The following is a 20908-nucleotide window of genomic DNA, read 5'->3' on the forward strand; positions in this document are numbered from 1 at the left end:
CTTTGATAAGATTGCTTCAGCTTGTGTGACCAGGCAGAAACTACAGGTAATTGCGTTCTGTGTACAAGTTTTGGTGATCGGACACAGTTATCATTTTGGCGTGAGAAATAACATGAGGAATGTGTAAGCGGTTTCTTGTTCTTTATGTAATGCAATGTCGATAGATAAGTGTCGGAAATACATTTGCGTATAAAGTAATGCTTCATAAATGCGATTTTATTTTTTATACACACATCGGTCGCTATTTGGCTGTGTGAAATGTGCTAGCTTTGCTTAAAAAGGGAAAATTTCGACAATCTTTAAATGTTCCTTTTTCAAATAGAGGTAAAAACGCGTTGGTAGTTGGTAAGGATCTAGTATGTTGTTCGAGTTCTGTCCATATTTTGCTTTTGAACCTAATTTCTGGATCAAATTGCTATTTTCATGCATTTCCTGCAATCGAGCGTGCACTGCAGCGAGAGGGAGAAGATAAATTTGCTATTTCAGAGAGCAAAAGTTGAGCTGTCAGAAAATGTTACCCCCAAAAGAGAACGCGTTCGTTTTTTCACTCTCAGTTGAATTCGGTGAATCCGGGCGTACGCATACGGTACGGTCGCGCTTACGCAGCGTCGTAGCGATTTTGACGACATTTCTGCAGAATTTTTTTTCGCTTTCGATCGTCTCGCGGTAGAGGCATCCGGATGCGTTTGTCGACGTGTTAGGCGAGCGGCTGATTGATTAGTGTGGCAGCGCGAAAACGTACACTAAACATTGCAAAAGGTACAAGCGTCGAATGTGGCAAACACAAAGGGAAACGTAATTAGTTTTATTATTTATCACGCGGGCATACATACCCCACACCAACACGATTCCACACACGGTGGTGGTGGTGGGTTTGCAAAATGTGCGTGAACCAAAAAGGGTAGACGAGTAGCCGAAAAAAAAACATTGCAAGGGGGCAGCCTGAAAATGGCCAACAACGACGGTAGAATATTGAAAAAGAGCGATGAGCACGGCGTGTTCTAGAATTGGGGGTGTGTGATGAAGCGGCGCCTGTAGACGGTGCGGTTGTGTAGTTGTGTGTAGTGGCTCTCCGTCGGCCGGTTACTCCGTTTCATCCACATCCGCACGTTGTGGGATATGTGGTTGTAAAAAGTGAATGTATATCTCTCGCTCGCGCTTGCGTGCACGTACACCTGCAAACCGTGCCTGCTTTTTCCATCTTGCAGCAGCAAACGCCTGCGTTGCCGTGCACGAATTTGAAGCATAGCCGAACGAGCGATCCGCACAGTGGGAAAGCATCGGTCAAAACACGGTACCAACAATGAGTTGTTTCGGCGAAATATACAGTGAACGCGTGTGATATTTAATATGGTCTCTTTTGGTTAATGTTTTGAATTCGTAAGTTGCACTTAACCACAGCCCCAACTTGCTAATAAACTCCACCGACTATAGCGTGGGTTTCCAAAACCCGTTGGTCCAACCGCGTTCCGTTGTGCTTCGCTCGTGTCATCGTTGCTGATGACGTCATCTTCGCGGTATCCGAACGCACCGAAACTGCTTGCAGCGCAGCTCGAGGTCTTCCCGGTCGAATTGGTTCCGTTCAGTACGGGCGTGTGCGTGCCAGCTCAAGGAAGGTGACGGATCCGTTTCGTAGCGTGAGCAGACCGTGCGGTTTCAGCAGCAAAACCAGCCGCCATTATACATCGCAGTGGTGGGTCCGGTGATGCGATACAGAAAACGCACCCCCAGTGTGTGAGGAGTGAATGCGTTTTGCTACTTCGCATCAGACGGACAAGTGGTGTGTTGTCACCAGTCAGTGTGTTTTCTCCCTCCTTCCTTCCTTCCTGCCCAAAGCCATATATTGCCCAGCTTTACGGATTCCGGCCAATAGTTAGCCTAGAGGGTGGCTCTTTCGGTCGGGATGGCCTTCTACTTCCAAATGGATTGTGTTGTTACCCAGCTTTCGATGTTTTTCTTCGACCGTTTTCAACTTGTGCGCCACTATTCGGTGCTAATTGTCCAAAAGTGTGTGTGTGTGCGTATGTGATTGGGTGGAAAATAGAAGAGCGGTTTTTGCTGTGTTTTTTTCCCGCAGCCTGCTGCTTCCGTTTTAGTGCTTGGAAGGCACTAGGTAGCCACTTCACACTACCGTTTTCTTCCATCTGTCAATTGGGGCTCATAATTAGGCGAAACAAGGAAACGAAACAAAAAAAAACCAGGCACACATTGAAACGCAACCGCATCATCATCAACCGTGACAAGTGAATCGAGCAAGACTGAGAGGAAGCAAGCAAAAAGAGCAAGTTATGAAGAAGCGTATAAGAAATGTGAAAAAGCGAGAAGGGAGAGAGAGAAAGAGAGAGAGTGAGAGAGAGAGCAGGCGAGCGAGCGCGAAATAGCTCGGGAAACGTGTATGCGTGTTCTTTTCTTTTTGTTTTTGATGCTTTCTTGTTTAATTTACTTCACAAGGAAGGCGAAGAAAGTGTCAAGGGTGCAGTTTATTGGAATGCGTTTATATTCGGGTGCTGCGTTCGCGTGTAGTAACTCACACTTTATTTTCTTCCTTTCTTATCTCGCTTCTTTTAATCTTCCCACTCGCAAGTTTTCTTTATTGGATGTATGTGTTTTTTTTTCTTTTCGTAGGTTCTAATTATCGGTGAAGCAACAGTAAGCAAAACGTCAACAATCATCATTATCGGCGAGGAATAAAAAGGTGGCTGATTTTTGCTTAACTGGAGCAAAATGATAAAGAATGCAAAGTGTCTGTATGTATGTGTGTAAAAGTGTATGCACGAATCGGGAAGAGGGCGGAAAATAAATGCCGTTTGCTTTAGACCAACTGTACCGCAAGGTGTGTTAAACAGACACCATAAAGAAGAGAGAGAGAGATAGAGAGCAAGTGCGTGAAAAATCTAACCCCACCGTGCGTGCATTGTCGCCCGTTGTGTTTATTTGTTTGTGAAAAACGTTTGTGTTCTCTGTGGCCGTGTTGCGTGTGTGACGTCAAGCGCGGATGCACAGTGCTGCGAAAAAGCATATGTCAGCCTCGCTTCTCAGCAGCTGTGATTGTGTGTACCCATTTCTTTAGGCGGTTAGCTCTGCCTGCAGTGACAAAGTAAATAAAAGGAAATTAATTACCGTATAATCGTCATCGTCACTGTGTAATAGCGCAGCGCGCACCTGAACGTGGTGAAGTGTTTTTTTTTGTTCGCTCTCCTGCATGTATGTGTGAAAGGTGTGCGTGTGCAGTGTATGGTGTTCCGTGCCGGAAAGGGTAGAACTAGCACACGAACCAGATAAGCAATCATCATCATCGTCAGCAGCAGCAGCAACACATCAGCACATTGGCTTCGTTTGGTTGAATATCGTACGTAAAAACGTGCGGCACAATGTCAACCGATAAGGTGCCGCCGATATCGCCATCGAAAAGTCGCAGACAACTGGTGAGTAAGCGAGAAGCCACCTCACAACACATATCGCATATCATGAAGAAAACGGTGTGAAAAAGGGCCTGCGTTGTGAATGCGTAAAACTCCCTTGCGGCGTGGCATACTAACCATAACCTGGGGGAGTGGGGACAGCGAATTACTTGAGTAAGAGGTACACTTTTTCCTGCCCTCGTTACTTGTCTTGCACTGGAACAAAAGTGAAAGGAATTAGGAAATCTTTACGTAGGGCAAGATGAAAAGGGATTGAAGATGAGCCTATGATTAGATGAATCAGTTCGCCAAGCAACTTATGCTAAGACATTTAGCAAGTCTGTTAAATAGAACGAAATCATCGTGGATATGAAAGGTAGCTAGCAATTCGGACTGGCTCGCGGTCTTTGAGAGAAGATACACATTTATGATAAGAAATCTACCCTGCCGGATGTGCTGGGTGTGCTTGCAACAGACATTAGCACACCTGGCAAAAAGTATTCTCGAACCTGGCAACGGTACGGATGAACGCGTTCCAGAAATAGCCAACCTGCTGGTATGTGGGCCACAACCGTCGAAAGTGGTGTGTGATCGTCAGAGTGGGGTCCTACGTTGGATGGTATGTTATGATTTTGTTTTCATTTCAGCAAGGATTTGTTGGTGCATACATCTAACTAAATGTATTTGTGGACATTATCGACGTATCGCTACAATCAACGGACGAAAGGCATGACTTTACTTCTATATCACTCATAAGCTAAAACGGAAGCGATACTTTAAAGGGTAATTTCTACTAAACATTGACTAAATGGCCATAACATAGGGCTGAATTAGCCGATAAAATTGTATCACCGGCAATGTGCGATTCAATAACGCCCACGGTCGCTCAAATGTTTGAACTGACAATATTAACACTTCAACAACCCAACTAGTCTAGTTAGACTAGTTTGTCGTTGGCTTTTTGACCATATATCTAATACAACTCTTAAGAAGAGTCATGCATTTTTAATGAAGAGTTGAGTCAGCTTCCCAAACAATCACATATTTATTAAGACCGCAAAGGTGCATAAATGCTCAATGATTCTAGAATCGCAGAGAAATCATACTTTTACGTATTTAAAAAAAATAATTTTCTTCTTCTTGAATAGTTCTACAATCTCAAGAGGTCTAGGCTTGCCATTCCTGGCTTTCATGAACTTAATTTACGAGTAGTCTGGATAGCCAGTTCTGCGTTCAGGGGAAATAATCGAAGTACTGTCCACATTCGAATGGACCGATTGAACGGAATGTACTTTATTAGCAAACATTCTAATTCGTTATTCGTAAATTAACTTAAAGGCATCCATGAATCTTTTGAGGACATATTGTGACTGGTGCACCTCATTCTAATCGCATACATTTTAGCAGTTCACGCTAGAACTGTTAAGCCTTATTATATGATTGAAAAATAATGAATAACAAAATATAGAAGAGTTGGACTATTTTTCAATATCTTATGGAGTACTGTGGAATAGAATTGTTCACGGCATGCACCCACTAAGGGCCATTGTTTCACACTCCAAAAATGCAGCACAGCTTTTCAAATTGTCAATAAAATGATCATGTTGTGTTCGCATAATTTAGCAAACTTAGCTGTTTAATTAGCTTGGCTGCCACTTGCTAGCACAAAACCTTCACGTGTTTAAAGACATCGCAACGTAATGCTTGGCACGCTGGGTGACGATTTGATTGGGAGGATGGTTGCTTAGTTTCCGAACACGGTGCCCTGCTACGATCAAATTCGTGGTGTTAGTAAGATATGACGAATGCTGACGGCAACGGTGGGTTGCAAAATGTGTACGAAACAAGACACAATAAGCATGACGCGTTCGGCTTGGTCATTCCCTAACGTCTATTCCACCCCGTTCCACCCGGTAATGCGAAAAATGTTGCTGCAAGCGTGGGGATGATTTCATGATGCCATCCGGCACCGCGCGTGACCTTTTTTCGCTCTCTCTCTCTCTCCCTCTTTCTCTCGCTCTCAGTTTTGTTCTTTTCGTAACGGCGGCAACCTGCTTCGAGTGTTGCTCTCGATAGGATATTTTTTTCCTTGTTCTTGCTAGCAAAGGGTAAAATGCAGGAGGGAATAGGCATGTACTTCTCGCGGATCCCAAACCAAGCAGTAAAAAGGATGCGACGCGCTTCAGCAACCGGAGCACGATACTAGCGTACTGAGATTTGGGGAACGTATACGCGCACGCGTACACACATATTTTCCTTCGCTCCCCATCCTGCTCTATACCGTTTTGTTGACGCGATTGGGGATGAGCTTCGTGCTTTTCGAGAGAGGTTCGAGTGCAATCTTTCGATGGGGATTTTTTATTCATTGGCTAAATGAATGAGCGCTGTAATACCCGGCCGGCAATGATCAGCAGGCCAGCTTCCTTTCGCACACGCTTGGTAATATTTTTCGAAGGTGAATTCTTCAGTTGGCCGTCGTTGCCCGCGACTATATATGCGGTGGCGTTTATTTGCTATATACATAGAAACACCGGCCGGCAGCTGCAATGGCACGATGTTCCCCTTTTCTATCCCGATGGTCGCATATCCCGGCTGGCAGGACGATTATGACGATAAAGATCTTAAAGGACAAAATTTACGTGAGACACGAATCGATCAGTGTATCATGAATTATCGCTTTTGTTGAATCCGGGACCAACAATATTAATATTTGAAAGTTATAGAGTACAATTATTTTAATGCTTTGGCATTTAACGCATATTAATGGACGTTAAAACAAATTTATTCTATTTAATCAGAACATATTATTAGTTATTATGTGTTGGAATTTTAGGCAGTAAACTAACGAGGGTAATAAATGTAGACAAAGGTATTCAAGTACCGTGTATCTCGAGCAGCATGTGTATATCATTACACATTTCCTCTCTAAATCGATGCTTTTTGATGCTGGTTTATAGTTCGGCAGGAAGATATACATCATATGGTATGTCACGCCCGTAAAAACCTTGAAAATATGCGTCAGTATGTAGCTTATCGTTGCGACGAAAAACATAAAACACACGGTATTGGGCATGTAAAGCGGTGTAAAGTCACATGCTGTCGTTAAATGACGTTTCACGAAGCAGACAAAATCTACATTAGTGTGAAAAGGGATACATCTGTACGTCACTACTCTGCTATTGGAGCAGACACTACGTAGCTGTGGAGAAGATTGAAAATAAACACCTTTACGCGTGCTAACTTCACGGCGAGCGTGACAGCAAACTGTGTAAGTCAAAGCATAAAAGCCTAACGGTCATGGTGAGTTTGCTACTCTTGACCTATACCTTAGCTTTCCGGCGTTATCGTGTGATAAACATTGCCAATTCAGCCGCACTTGCGTGTGGAAATTAAGCTTAAAATCGGTTGCCATTATCGCACAACGGACGATGTGATTAGAAGATGAACATGGACCATCAATCGATCGTAACCGGCGCTTTTGATGCAATCATCGTCATCATCATCACAGTATACCATGCGGGCTTTATGTGACGAACAGTAGGCGTGAATATATTGTCGGTTTGAGCACGGCTGTGCCGAAGATTGTAATAAAACGCGTGGCCCACAGGGGAAATTTGATATCGAATACATTAATTTATGTTATCTCTGTTGCAATAGACAATACCTGCAACAATGCCAACATGTCGAAGATGAGCAAAAAAAAACGAAACTGTTGAACGATTTGGAGGAATCTTACCATCACACATCTAGGCGGAAACGACGCACTACTAACACGAAGAAAAGAAACGCAGCACACTTTTTTCGTATTGTAGAGGATTATCCCCAGCCTGCTATCATTCGGTTTTGTTTACCTTTGAAAGCGTAAAATAGCCTCCCCTATCATTCATTCTCTTCGTCTTCAATCCTCCCCACTTCCCCTTCACTACTCTTCGGCTCTCACCACTCCTTATAACTGATGTCAAGAAAGGAGGAAAATGCGATGAACGTGTTAAATGGTACGGGATTTCCTTCGGGCCTGCACGATAGGCCATATTCTTTGAAAGGTATCTTTATTGATTTTAGTGTAATGAGAAAATGCACCTACAAATATCAATTGATCGTTATTGTACCGAGTAACATAATTTTGCAAATGCCCCAAAGCTTGGGTGCACTAATTGTATGCTTAATTCCTTCCTCTTTAATTCCTGGCATAGGGTTCGATTTGCTGCGCCGCCCGAAGATATTCGCATACATCTAGAACATTGGGCGTAATGCTTTATGCCATGCTCGACATCCAATGCCCTAAAACAGGCTTACGAAACCGGTTTTTATCATTCAGGTTTTTGGAGGTTTTCGCAATTTCGAACCTTCCATGCTGAAACCGGTGGTTGTCTCGTGGTTTTCATACAATCCGCAAGGGATTTTACTCACGATCATCAGTGTTTGGAAATATGTTGCCTTCGTTCACAAATCAAGCCACAATTTAGATGTTCAACTTAATCCAAATGTTAAATTGTAGTTTTTTTGGTAGTAGACCCCTAGAGCAGGGGTCTTCAAACTACGACCCTCGAGAGCCTTCAATGCAGCCTGCGATGCTATTGCTAAAAATTAGAAAATATGAAACTGGATTCTTCAAACAAAAGTTGTAATATTTTATAACCGTTCATCTATTCAATATTGTTTTAGTTCATTAAACAAAAGGCATAAAGCATAAAGGATCCATTATGCTGCCCTACGCTATGTTAGCTTCAACCAAAAATGTAGAACCCGGTAGCGGGCTGAAAAGTTTGGATAATCTTGCATTGGAGCAAGAAGCCTTGCCTGCATCGTATGTTGGCACAGCATTTTCATAGAACCTATCCCCACATGAATAATGTTCAAACGAACTTTATGTCACATTTTTAGAAGAATAACTTACGGAAACAATTTACGTTTCCGATGCATTCTATCTAGAAAATTTCGAATTATAAATATGAATATCTGAAACATGAAACATACAACAGTATACCTCACACTCAAGGAACAGTCGAGAGACACAAGAGATAGTTCATTGCAGTGAATGTTTGTTTTCATTCTTTTGTAATGAAAATAATTAATAATACCAACGAAAAACACACACGCTACACGTGGTAAATTTGGCGGCTTTTATGAAAATATCATCACTCGACAGCCGTTGCGCCGGACAAGAAACAGCTGAGAAGTGACTTTCACTTTTCACGGTCATAAAATCGCCAATCTTCTCACAGAGGCGTACAAACGTACATACGGAATTATGACGAGTGCATGACGATTGCTTAGCTGCCAGCAAAGCCTGCGTATGTGTGTGTTTGTCGGCGGTCGGTGTCATATTTTCTTCTGCCGAAGGACACATTACACTGTATGTCGTTAGTTTTTTGTTGTTGTATTTCTAAATGGTGAGTTGCTTTAAAGTAATGATTAGATGAGTCAGGTTTGACATTCGCATTGGGAGCTGCAGATTTGTTTTGTCAAATCTGTCAAATCAACCATAACAACCAATGTTTCATCCTAGTAACTGAAGAACCCTTTAAGTAACTTTTCTCTTTCATTTCCACCCACAGCGCGAACGTAAACAAAAGAAGCTGTATTCGGATGATTGGACGCTCGGGGACGATGATTACGAAGGTGCGAGAGGATTCAGCGTGGCGGAAAAGTTGGAATCACCCCGATTCGCACAGTCCGGCATGGTGCGGGAAATGAAAGGCGAAAATCTAACAGTCGGGTAAGTTTGTGGTGCCGGTTTCGCGTGAATCTATCCAAAAGATGGACTATCTTTCGATTACCGCTGTGAAGTGTAAAATGTGTCCACAGTTTTTTAACTGTGGAGAGATGAGTCAAGTGTAGAGTTTCTGGCAGGTGGTTTAAGGTTTGCCACGTGTGTTGCGAACCACGAGGCAGTTTAAAATTGTTGTTAGCACGTTCTGTTCGCTGATCGTTCCCAATGTTGCCATTTAGACACAGTTATTATGCAGTTGCTGGGGTTTACTTCAACTGTCACTGTACGGTCAGTAACGTTTGCTTAAGCTACTTTACCATGGGTGATGTTTTTCATACTTTTGCAAGGATAATTAAGATCCAATTCAAATACGATTAGGTACATCTTGGGTAGAAAAATCCCAAAAAAGCTATTATTTACGCCAATTATTAATTATTTACGCCATCGTCAATTTAAAAAATCATAGCTATTGTCCTCGTATCATCGTTCAACCGTTTGGAAGTAACATTAATCGCTATAAATTTGAGCTAAAATCCATTTTTTGCGCGCTCTGTGTATTCGTTAATCTAATTCTAACTCTGGATTAGACTTATGGTTAGGTTCTAGATTTTGTCGAATAAAAGATGGCGTATTTCTCTTTGCGTTTTCTTAAGGAAGCATCGTTAGATATGGTGTTTAATTGCTTGTGTAAATTACAATTAATGAAAATTGATAATGAACCGCTCAATGTACGAATATTGCTCCGGAAAACCCTCTGCTTGGTTAGCATTTATGTTAAGTTTATCGAAAATCGTGATCTAACTCTGCTGTCTCCGTATCGGGAAATCGTGTGCCATCGGGCGTAACCGGGTCGTAAGACCGGCTGGAAAGAATCCGATCCTATTAGCTCTATCATCCTTCTGGGTCGCTGCAATCAATTCCCATATAGAGTGAAAGAGAAATGGTAAGGCGAGCGAGAGAGATACCGGATGACCTCCATACATTTTCAATTTTATGACAGTTTTTTTTTGTTTCGCCCATCCCCCATACCGGCGTTTTCGTGTGTGCACTTTCGTACGTCAGCCAGTTTTTGCGGCCAATTTTTGGGGACAGCCGCACGCTGCAAAACCTCGAAACCTCAACCAAACTTTCTTGGTTGGCGCCCTACAAAAGGGCTCGTTCTGCACCCGATATTGCATTAAATTTTGTCTGTATGTATGTGTATCAGGTTCCCCGGCACAGCGGGGAAGCTATAGATCGGTGTCATCTAATTTATTGTTGACCTGTGGTGTGGTGTGCTGCGAGTGAGTGGTTGTTTTGGGTAAAATAATGTAATTAAAAATGGTCGAATGCAGTTTCCTCAGGCATTGGGCTAACATGTTTATGTGTAATTAAATTTTAGAATAGTTATTCTACATTTCCTGATGGTAATATTAAAACTTTCAGTACTGTTCTAACAACGCTCTTTCGTTGTATCCTCCCTTGGCAGGTTTTTGCAACAGAATGGCTTCAACATTCCCCTGCTGTTCAAGGAGAAAACCGGTCTTGGACTGCAGGTGCCGACGGCCAACTTCTCCATCAGCGACGTCCGGATGTGCGTCGGTTCACGCCGCGTACTAGATGTGATGGACGTCAACACGCAAAAGAACGTCGAGATGACGATGAAGGAGTGGGAAAAGTACTACGAAGACCCGGTGAAGAAAAAGCTGCTGAACGTGATATCGCTCGAATTTTCACACACCAAGCTGGAGAACTACGTGCAAAGTCCGGCGATCGTGCGTCAAATCGACTGGGTGGATGTGGTGTGGCCGAAACAGCTGAAGGAATCACAGATCGAATCGACCAACCTGCTGAACGATATGATGTACCCGAAGGTGCAGAAGTACTGTCTGATGTCGGTGAAAAACTGCTACACGGACTTTCACGTCGATTTCGGCGGCACCTCGGTTTGGTATCACATTCTGCGTGGCAGCAAAGTTTTCTGGTTGATACCGCCGACCGAGAAAAACCTGCAACTGTACGAGAAGTGGGTACTGTCCGGCAAGCAGTCGGACGTGTTTTTCGGTGACACGGTGGAAAAGTGCGCCCGAGTGTACCTGACGGCCGGCAATACGTTTTTCATACCGACCGGTTGGATCCACGCAGTGTATACGCCGACGGATTCGCTCGTATTCGGAGGTAACTTTCTGCACTCGTTCGGCATCGTCAAACAGTTGAAGATCACCCAGGTCGAGGATAATACGAAGGTGCCACAGAAGTTTCGGTATCCGTTTTTCACCGAGATGTTGTGGTATGTGCTGGCAAAGTACGTGTACACGCTGCTGGGACATTCACATCTCGAGGGTGAACCGGGTCGGGAGCACGAGCTGGCCGGCAAACCACACGTACACCTGACCCATTACGAGCTGTTCGGGTTGAAGGACATTGTGATGTACTTGTACGATTTGCCGGCCCAGAAGAAGAACGTGCCGGAGTTGATTAAGGATCCGGTTGCGCTGATTAAGGATGTGCGGACATTGGTCGAGCGACACTGCAGAGATGTACCGGAGATGGCCGTTACCGGTGTGCCAGTGTTGCATCCAGATTTGAACGTGAGCAACAATTCGTATATCCGCGAGCATTATGAGTATTATTCGGGCGATGGCGGTGGAAATCGTACGACCGACAACGAGGGACCGTTAGATGACCGAGCCGCAAGTGCAAACCGGGGTGATGATGAGGAGGACGATGATCCCGAAGAAATGGGGGACCGTCGTAGGCTTCAAGAGGAGCATAAAAATGGTGACAACCGGGTGAATGATGGCGAAAGTGTAACAGGGCATAGGCCGTCTCACCATACTCAACAGCAGCAGGATCACCATTCAGAACAGAATCATTCCCAACTTCGTCACAATCATGTGGGGCAGCGTAAGGATTTATCGTGTGACACGGGTGAAGCGGGACCGGTGGTAGCGTCGCTCGGTTCCTCCCGTTCACCGATCGGCAGTTCGAACGGGGGTACCACAATGGGTCCACCCGCCCGGTACACTAATCATCATTCGGGCAATGGTGACGATCGTAACTTTGTCTCGCCCCAACCGACGAGTGGCAACCGGTTGCCTTCGAGTGGCGTTAATGTTGGTGGTGGTCGAGGACCGTACAAGAAGCACGGTACCGGTAACAGTGGACACAGTGATAGGCGGGATGGTGGTGGTAATGGGCCGCGCAGGCGGCGGACACGATGCAAAAACTGTGAGGCATGCCAGCGGTCCGATTGCGGGGAGTGTAGTTTCTGTCTTGATATGGTGAAGTTTGGCGGTCCTGGCCGGGCAAAGCAGACGTGCATGATGCGGCAGTGCTTGCAGCCAATGTTGCCGGTAACGGCACAGTGTATCCATTGCAATCTGGACGGTTGGCGTCAGGCACCGATTACGGCACCGGCGCAGGCAAAATTGCAGGCACAAATGCAGGAGGGTCCGTCTGCGCTGATGGAGTGTTCGGTATGCTACGAGATATCGCATCCAGACTGTGCTCAGCGTGCTGCGCCGGAAGCCCAGGGGATCGTAAACGATGATCTGCCCAACAGTTGGGAATGTCCCACGTGCTGTAAAATGGGCAAAAATACGGACTATAGGGTAAGTTTGTATCGTAGAATGAACAGATTATAGTTTCTAAGAAGCATTAAAAAAGAAAAAGAACACGGAATTATGCTTCAGCTGAAGTGTCCGCATAACATGATCTGTTGTACTAAGTACCTTTTTTTTTCATTTTAGCCTCGACATTTTCGAGCACGACAAAAATCTTCCGAAATACGTCGCATGTCAGTAAGCAGCGACGCATCATCCGCACACAACGCTGAGTTCGGTCGAATAGGCAGTGGTGGCCACGGTGGAAGTGGTGGCGAGGGATCGGTGAATAGTACCGGAGATGGCATCATGTCTGGATCAAACGTTTCTGCACCGAGAGCGCCACGTTTTCAGGATGACATGTTGTATGATTTTGCTGTGTCGGGGAGTGCGGTCATAGTCGGTAGTAAAGGTGGCAACATCCTGTTTGAGCGCAAACCCAAGATCAAGGATGAAGATATTTCGAGCGGCTCGGAAAACGATGCTTCCGGTGTGGGGAAGAAAATGCACATACATTCGCTCAACTCTTCCAGTGCCGGCACGATGGGAGGTACAGTGAAGGTGGAAGTTAAGGATGAACCGTTGGACGGTGCTCACGGGTATAATTCAAACCAGCATACGACAAGCGTAATAAAAGATGGGCGTGAATTACAACGCGAGCAGCTGGCATCGACCGGCGGAGGTGGTGGTAGTATTCCGGTGAAGCGAAGAAAGAGTGAAGAAGGTGGTGCCATAAATGTGAACCACGGTAATAATAATCATGGTATCGGGCAGGTTGTCAACGATGGGCATGATACAAAGAACAATCATGGTACGCTGCCGCGGAAAAAGTCCTCCCAACGGATGCAGTTGGCTCATCAGATCCACAGCACATCAACGAAAGCAATGAAGAAACCACTGTACCCGATCCGCCCAGCTTCGGTCACGCACACACCGACGATGCCATTGTCCGGGAATTATGCCCTGGATGCTACCTGTTTATTGGCTGTGTTTCGTTACCTACCCCCGGAGACGCTTGCGACCTGTACGATGGTGTGTAAGACGTGGTCCAACATAGCTGTCGATCAATCGCTCTGGAAGCGTATGAACTGTGCCGAGTACAAACTGTCCCCCAACTTGCTGTCAGCGATCGTGCGTCGGCAACCGGAACATTTGATAATGGATTGGATAGGGCTTGGCAAACGGCAGGTCACGTGGCTCATATCGCGCATTCCCGGGCTCAAGAATCTCTCTCTGCAAGGCACACATATACAGGCCGTGCTTGGACTGCACACTTGCATGTGCCCTCCGCTGCAGGTGCTTGATTTAAGTTTTATTGCGGGGTTGAATGATTTTGCGATTAGGGAAATACTATCGCCCCCGAAGGATTCACGCCCCGGTCTGGCCGACTCCAAGTCGCGGCTGCGTAACCTTAAAATGCTGAAGGTAGCTGGGGCCGATATCTCGGATGTAGCATTGCGCTACATTACCCAGGGCTTACCGAACCTCACACATCTCGATCTGAGCTCGTGCCAGCGGATTACGGATGCGGCCATCGCACAGATTGGCACTTCACCGGCAGCCATTAAAACGTTGATTGAGCTGGACCTAAGTTGCTGCAAACTGATTACGGAGCTATCACTGGACCATCTCGCCAAATGTGACGCTTTAACGCGGCTTGATCTCAGTCACGTGCCGCAGGTAAGCACACAGTCGATGATCAAGTTTGCATCCACCTCGAAGAACGATCTACAGCTTCACGGCATTAAGCTAGCGGACAAGCGGAAACCCCCTGCCCAACAGCAACAACAGTCGCAGAAGGCACAGTGATAGGCGGCGTTCACTTACGTTTCCAAATAGCAAGCGCTCTTTGGTATCCAAAGAGACCCATAGATTGGTGCAGAACTTTTCGGTGCTTTCCATAGCAAGCCAAACAGTGAGCCATTAGCCCTGGAAACAGGAGCACAAGGAATACATTGGGAAAGTGAAGCAATCGAATTCATTTCTAAATGAAACCAAAGATTATTTTTAAGTTTTTATTCGCCCTTACCGTAAAGAACAAGTGCATCATCATGCATTTAAGTGTGCATACGTGTATTGTGTGGTACAAGCATCAATGCACCAGTTTAATTAGTATGCTTGTTTCATTTTTTAAGAACTCCTCGCTGTGGAACTCCTCTTGCACCTTGCAGGAAAGTAATTTACTGCAGTCAGTTACGTGAACAAATCGAGCGTAATATTGGATAATAGGAGCAAAGTTTGGGCACTCTAGAGCCAAACGCAACGACGCCACCGTGATGCCCGTACTTAGAGTAATACAGGCACGTGTAAGAATAACGGAACAACACAGATGTAAAGTAAGCTTTAGACCGGTCGATCGTAACTGCGTAGACTAGAAAGAAAGAAAGGAACCAGTCAGTAGTATTCAGGTATACGATCTATTATTTTTTGGTACATTAGCTAAATTTTCAAAGGTGTATAATTTGTCGATCATTTGGTCTGTGTTATCAATCTAAACAACAATGAAACAGTGTTGAATGGTGGCGCCGGGGATGGTGTTGCATTTTTAGTTTAGACGATTAAATTTCATTCTTCCTATGATCTGTAGTGCAATTATAATGCAATAATGAGCAGTGCTTACAAAATATCGAATACTAAAGAATTGTGTATGTGTGTTTGTGTGTGGTTAGAGTATGTATTTGTGAATTAGGCAGAAAAGCAAGTCAGAAATGGAAATCGGAAGGTATGGAAGAAAGGAAAATAAGGATTAAGGTAAGGTAGGGATTGCAATAAACACTTCACCGATTAGACTAGGTTGCATCCTCTAAATATTCTTTTCTTTTTTTACATTGTGACTTGTAATCATATCGAGGATAGTATTTTTTCTTAACATACAATTGTTATGCTCATCCTTTTGTGAACGTTCTTGAACGTGACTTCAGCCGTGTCTCTCTCGATTAATCGATTCTTTGTTACCTTCAGCTCAACATTCAAGCGCACAATTGTATGTAAGTAGCAATGGTTTGTGGTACTAGGACCATCATGCTCATTGACTTCATTTCCCAATTCATACGATGCATAAACTGTAAGGTAATCGGAGCACGCCGTGTAGAAAAGTAAGCTTTATGAACCTTCCCCCCATTCATCGGCGCAGTAAGGAAAACAGTGAATTTCGGAAGATAAATACAGTAACGGCACGATGAAAGCAAGCTACACTCATCACAAGTAATGCCCTTTGACAACATAGATAATTAAAAACGAGAAAAAAGTTTAATAGTAAGAAAAGGAAAGCGCTGGATATTATAGTATAGCATCAATCATTCTAAATTCAAAAGTGTTTTCAAAGCACCATGTTAGAGAGACGGATGAGCAGAAGCTGCGCGAGGACGTTTAGCTATAGTTTACAGCCATGCAACGGTAACTGTAAGATACGTCATTTGTAAATAAATCCTTGCAAAACTAGTGGAAACAATCTAACTACGCTGGCGTTCTTCTATTGGCGTCTCGGGTAAATCTAAGGAATAAAAAATATTGAGAAGATTTGTTTTTACCATACGCGGTAAGTTATTACCAGGCGTGGATGGACATTTAAAACACAGAAAATTGCGGTCACGTTGTTATTGAAAAAGGAGTAATGTTTGTTTTTTTCCCCCATTTTATTTCTCATTGCATAAATTGTTACATAGTTTTGTTTTTGCTGTATAAGATTACACACACTTTGTTCAAATTTCATGTTCCAAACGTTCGGTAATGCGTTGGTTAGGTTTAATCTCAAAACTATCGGATCTTCACGACTGCCGGCCACCAATTCAGTGGATGTTTATTTAAAAAAAACTGTCAATCCTTGAGTGTGCTTTGTAGAAGCAAATTGCTTCAATACATTTTATACATGGTTAATATTTGTAGCCTTATTGACATTCTACTGGTTGGTTTGTATTAAAAGATGTATGGAAGATAGTTTTTTCACTCGTCAAATAATGTCACGAAACCAACCAGAGTTCCATCAGTCACCTTAGGATGTACTGGATTAGCAGTACTGCTTTCTATCTGCGACTGTTTTCTGCGTTACCGTCTTCATCGCAGTCCTGTTTTTCTTATTTGAGGTTTTTTGTTACTTTTTTTTGTTTGCTGTGCGTACAATACACACATAACTATTATAAAACTTGTAGGCACTGTTACTGCGAACTGCTGTTTTTTTTTCTCTCGCTTCCGTTACAATATAAGTTGGTATTGCATACCGACACATCATAACTGGATTAATGCACTGTTATACACTTCTCAGCGTTCTCATTTTGGCATCTTCGTTCTAATACATCTATGTTTGTGTGTAGATCCATGTCTCCTATACATGATTGAACCAAGCTAAGCCTTTTTCATCGATGGGTGCATGTTGGATGGAAACTTTCATTGTGGACCACAACACCACGTTGGACGCTACATAATGGAACTTCGGACTGAGACAGACAGCTTGTGTGATGTAGTTTTTCCTTACACTTAGATTTGAGGTTTTGCAGAATACTATTAGAGAATTAAACGAAAAATAATGTGCAGTGGGATTGCACAGTCGAAAAAGTGTTTTCAGTTGATGCACTAAGTGGGTATATGGTTTGTTTCAATGGCTAAACACTAAATTAGCATTTTACGGGCTTCGAGCGTACGTAAAGGAAACATGCGCAACCAGCGTAGAGTGTTCACAACAATAATAATAATTCCGCTTTATGGTTAACCATAGTTTATGACAAAGCGTACGACGAAGCAAAGCGTAAGATGAAGGGGATAGAATGAGTATGTAAATAGTGTAAACGATGGTGCAGCGAGAGCACCGAGCAGTAATCAAAGGGCGCATTCTGGTTTCGTTGTGCGTCCATGACAATATTCGTTAATTCGTTTGCCTTTGGCGGCGATGAAATCCGTTACCATATTTATAATGGTGATAGAGTCCAAGATCGTGTATGCACGTGCCGACAGTGAAAAGCTTTAGTAACATTAGAATTAGCAACAATTTGGGTATACACTCGACACTGAAATTTGATCAATATTGTAAGATTAACGTATTCTGTGTAATTAACACGAGTACGTACAACTATTCGAGAACCAGAAGAAAAGAGTTGCCACCGTTTAACAGATTCGAAGAACGATACCTTATCAATAATTAGGAGGAGGCGGTGCAGTTGGCGTAAACGCATACGTTGGATACCGGGGAGCATATTCCGCTCCGCCGACGATGCGCGTAAATTCGGAGTCATTTTTGCCGGAAATCGTCGGTGCTTTATACGAAGTTTCAGCGAACGTCGGTGGAGCTAAAAGGAAACAAACGAAAACAGTACATTATTCAATCGTTAGAACAAGCTTAGTCGAATTGTTCCCGCCGAATGTTACTTACGTATGTTGGGATAAGCTTTGTTGTTGCCAATGTTCCAACCAAGCGCACCGCCAGCACCGTTGCTGGGTGGGCTGGCCGGACTGACTGGTTGTGTCGGTAACATGGAAGGATCGGTTTCGGTCGCGATAATATCGACCGCTTGCATTTGCGGATTATCCGTGTACGGCGGTGGTGGTTGGAACGACTCGAGCGGTACCGTACCGAGCACGATCGGTATGTTACCGTCCAGGTCGGCATGCATGCCGGACGCTTCGGCAATCACTTTGATATCGTAATCGACATCAATGATACCACAGTTGACCAGGTTCGATGGTGGTAGTGGTGGTATCGTTATAAATTGTTGCCACGTTTGGCTGTTGCCCGCCTCGATCGGACCCATCGAAATGCTAGTGACCAACTCCTTCTTGCGCTTCGTTTCACGCCTCGGCGTGTGCACGTGGAAGGCAAGCAGCTTGCGTAAATTTATCGTGATGTTATCGACGCGAACGTTGCTCGCATTGTCACACTCGATCGTCACAGGGACCGATTGGCCGGAAACGAATCCGGTCACCGGGACGTGAACGATCACGTTCAGTGGCCCGGAAGCGCAGCAGAAGCAGCAGAACGTTTTCTCCAATTCCAGCTTGAACGGGTCTTTAACGCGTGGATTCAGGTTTAGATCAACGGGCGAAATGACGGTGAATGCCATCTTGACATCCTGGTCAAACTTCCATGGCCGATCGAGCGTCACCTTGACCGTGTAGCGTACAAAACCCCATTCGCCTTCGAATGAAGACGGCAGGGTAGGCGGAAGAGCGCAGGTGAACGGGTAGGTGTGCGTTCCTGGCGCTAGTTCAGTTTCGGCTGCATTCTTGCCACCGAGCAGGTAATACTGTATCTGGAAGTATTCCTCCTGGCCGGTTAGATTAGTCGTCGATTCGTACTGTTTGCCGTTCGGATCGGTCTTCGTTTCCGTTACGCTCCATTTGGTTTCTGCTTCACCGGCAAACTTGATTACAATGCCTGCAATGAAACGTTGTAAACCATGTAATATAAGTTTAGGAATATTAGCAACTAAGCGTATTTGTGGCGGAGGCTCCGCGTGGAATGCAAACGTAAAAGATTAACCAATTGTGACTGGAATTATTGTTAAACGAAATATTTGAGAAGCTCAATAACATTAATATAGAGTGTGGGTGTGTGTTTAGATAAGGAAACGTACATTCCAAATATAAATCCGTAGGAAAAAAAAGTTTATTTAGGAAACGCCAATCCTAGTATGCTGCGACTGAGTTATCTTCAATCTGCGACGTGCATGCCTTTGCCATATGGAAAACTAAGCTGCTAAATACAATTAGCAACAACTGACTAAACAGGAAATTGTCCATTTTCCAATCTAGTAGTAAAATGCTGGGAAGTTGGTTTTTATGGTTTAACTAAGATACTTATTATTCATTCTTCAAAATTGTTTCAACTGTACTCGCATTTCGATGTGCTTAAAGACGAAAAATATGGCCCACTTGCGCGGAGGTTAACATCGTAAGCGCTTTCAAATTGGACAAGGAAGGCAGGAAGAACGATACGAGCGCATATAAAAATAAACATGCTCACTTCTTCCGAAACATCTTGAACCGGTTGGGGGGTAAAGCGTTGTTCGCACACGCTCTTCCCATATGTGTGGATGGTTGCGTTAACTGCGTGTTTCGGGTGCGCCGGGTTTGTTCCTATAGAATCTGGTGCTATGAAAGAGTAGAGAGAAAAAAACACCAGTTCATCCAGCATATTTTCGGTTGTTTAATGATTGGGTTCACAAAGGCCAATCAGTTTAATGTGGAAACTATCTCACACAGACCGAGGGCACAATCTAGTAAGCATCGTACATTCCAAGGCAGTGGAGGTAATAGTACGAACGAAATAAAAAAAAACAACACTTGTACTACGGGTAAAGCATGATTAACCCATCATCACCGTTGTCAGGGAGATGTGAACGGGCTGTTTTCTTGCCTACTTATGTTTCGTTGCCAACATTTCACCGATGTGGTCCTCGTAATTCAAGCGAACATGTATTGCTGATGGATTTGTTGCAACCGCTATACAAAAAAAAAACACCGCCCATCTCTCATTTGGCTGTCCCCTTTTCCTACTTCTGCGTCGTCGATAAATCTACGGGCGACAGTTTTTTGACAGATGATGTCATCGAAATGTATGCGTACTAACGGTGTCCCTCTACTGATGGAGCTAATCCATCGTAATTATGCAGTAGTTTGGCGTTTTTTTCATCCAGCTTTCTACCAAATTCCTGCTAACGCCATATGCTGGGTTCTCGACACTCGCTACACGATACACTTACCCCGTATTTTCTTTGCCGAATCGAACGTAAACGTCACTCTACCGTTCACCGTCTGGCCGGCGTAGTACGTGTTGTACGGATTATCCAACTCAATCATGCATTCCTTCAGCCCCATTTTGTTTTCGGGTTTCTGGTTCTTTTCGTTCCGCTAACTAATTCGGACGCTTGCCACCGAAGGGAATAGAGCGGCTCCACCTACGTTAATGGTTGTTTCCACTTGCAGCCACGAGCTTCTGTAGTCCGTTGGTGCACAGTACCACTTCAACAGGAATTGCACACGTACTTGCCAACGAACTCACGAATGGCAAAAATTGGGAGCTGCTTCAATGTTGAATGTAATTTTCAACAACTTCCGCCGCACTACACAATCGGTAAAAGTGGCAAACGCACAAAAGCACCAGAACCAGTTTTCGTTCCTAGCGAGCGCCACGGTCTCGACGACTACAGCCAATCGAAGAGGAGACCGCTCGCCGGTTGCGTGACCGTGGTGTTGTATATTGACAGATTCCACTCTCTCAG

At 44.3% G+C, this 20908-nt stretch overlaps 2 protein-coding genes across 2 annotated transcripts; one reads left to right on the top strand and one right to left on the bottom strand.

Moving 5' to 3' along the window:
• The first annotated feature begins 3371 nt into the window (after positions 1 to 3371).
• LOC128719247 (jmjC domain-containing histone demethylation protein 1) lies at positions 3372 to 14507 on the top strand. Its single transcript, XM_053812870.1, has 4 exons — positions 3372 to 3425; positions 8960 to 9120; positions 10583 to 12707; positions 12846 to 14507. The coding sequence occupies exons 1-4, from the start codon at positions 3372 to 3374 to the stop codon at positions 14505 to 14507; spliced, it is 4002 nt and encodes a 1333-aa protein (XP_053668845.1).
• A 3315-nt stretch (positions 14508 to 17822) lies between these two features.
• LOC128706672 (arrestin domain-containing protein 3-like) lies at positions 17823 to 20504 on the bottom strand. The gene is made up of 3 exons (XM_053801611.1): positions 20390 to 20504; positions 18061 to 19062; positions 17823 to 17977 (listed from the first exon to the last, which is right to left on the bottom strand). The coding sequence occupies exons 1-3, from the start codon at positions 20502 to 20504 to the stop codon at positions 17823 to 17825; spliced, it is 1272 nt and encodes a 423-aa protein (XP_053657586.1).
• Between the last annotated feature and the right edge of the window lie 404 nt (positions 20505 to 20908).

This window comes from Anopheles marshallii, chromosome 2 (assembly GCF_943734725.1).
Source record: "Anopheles marshallii chromosome 2, idAnoMarsDA_429_01, whole genome shotgun sequence".
Lineage (NCBI taxonomy): Eukaryota > Metazoa > Arthropoda > Insecta > Diptera > Culicidae > Anopheles > Anopheles marshallii.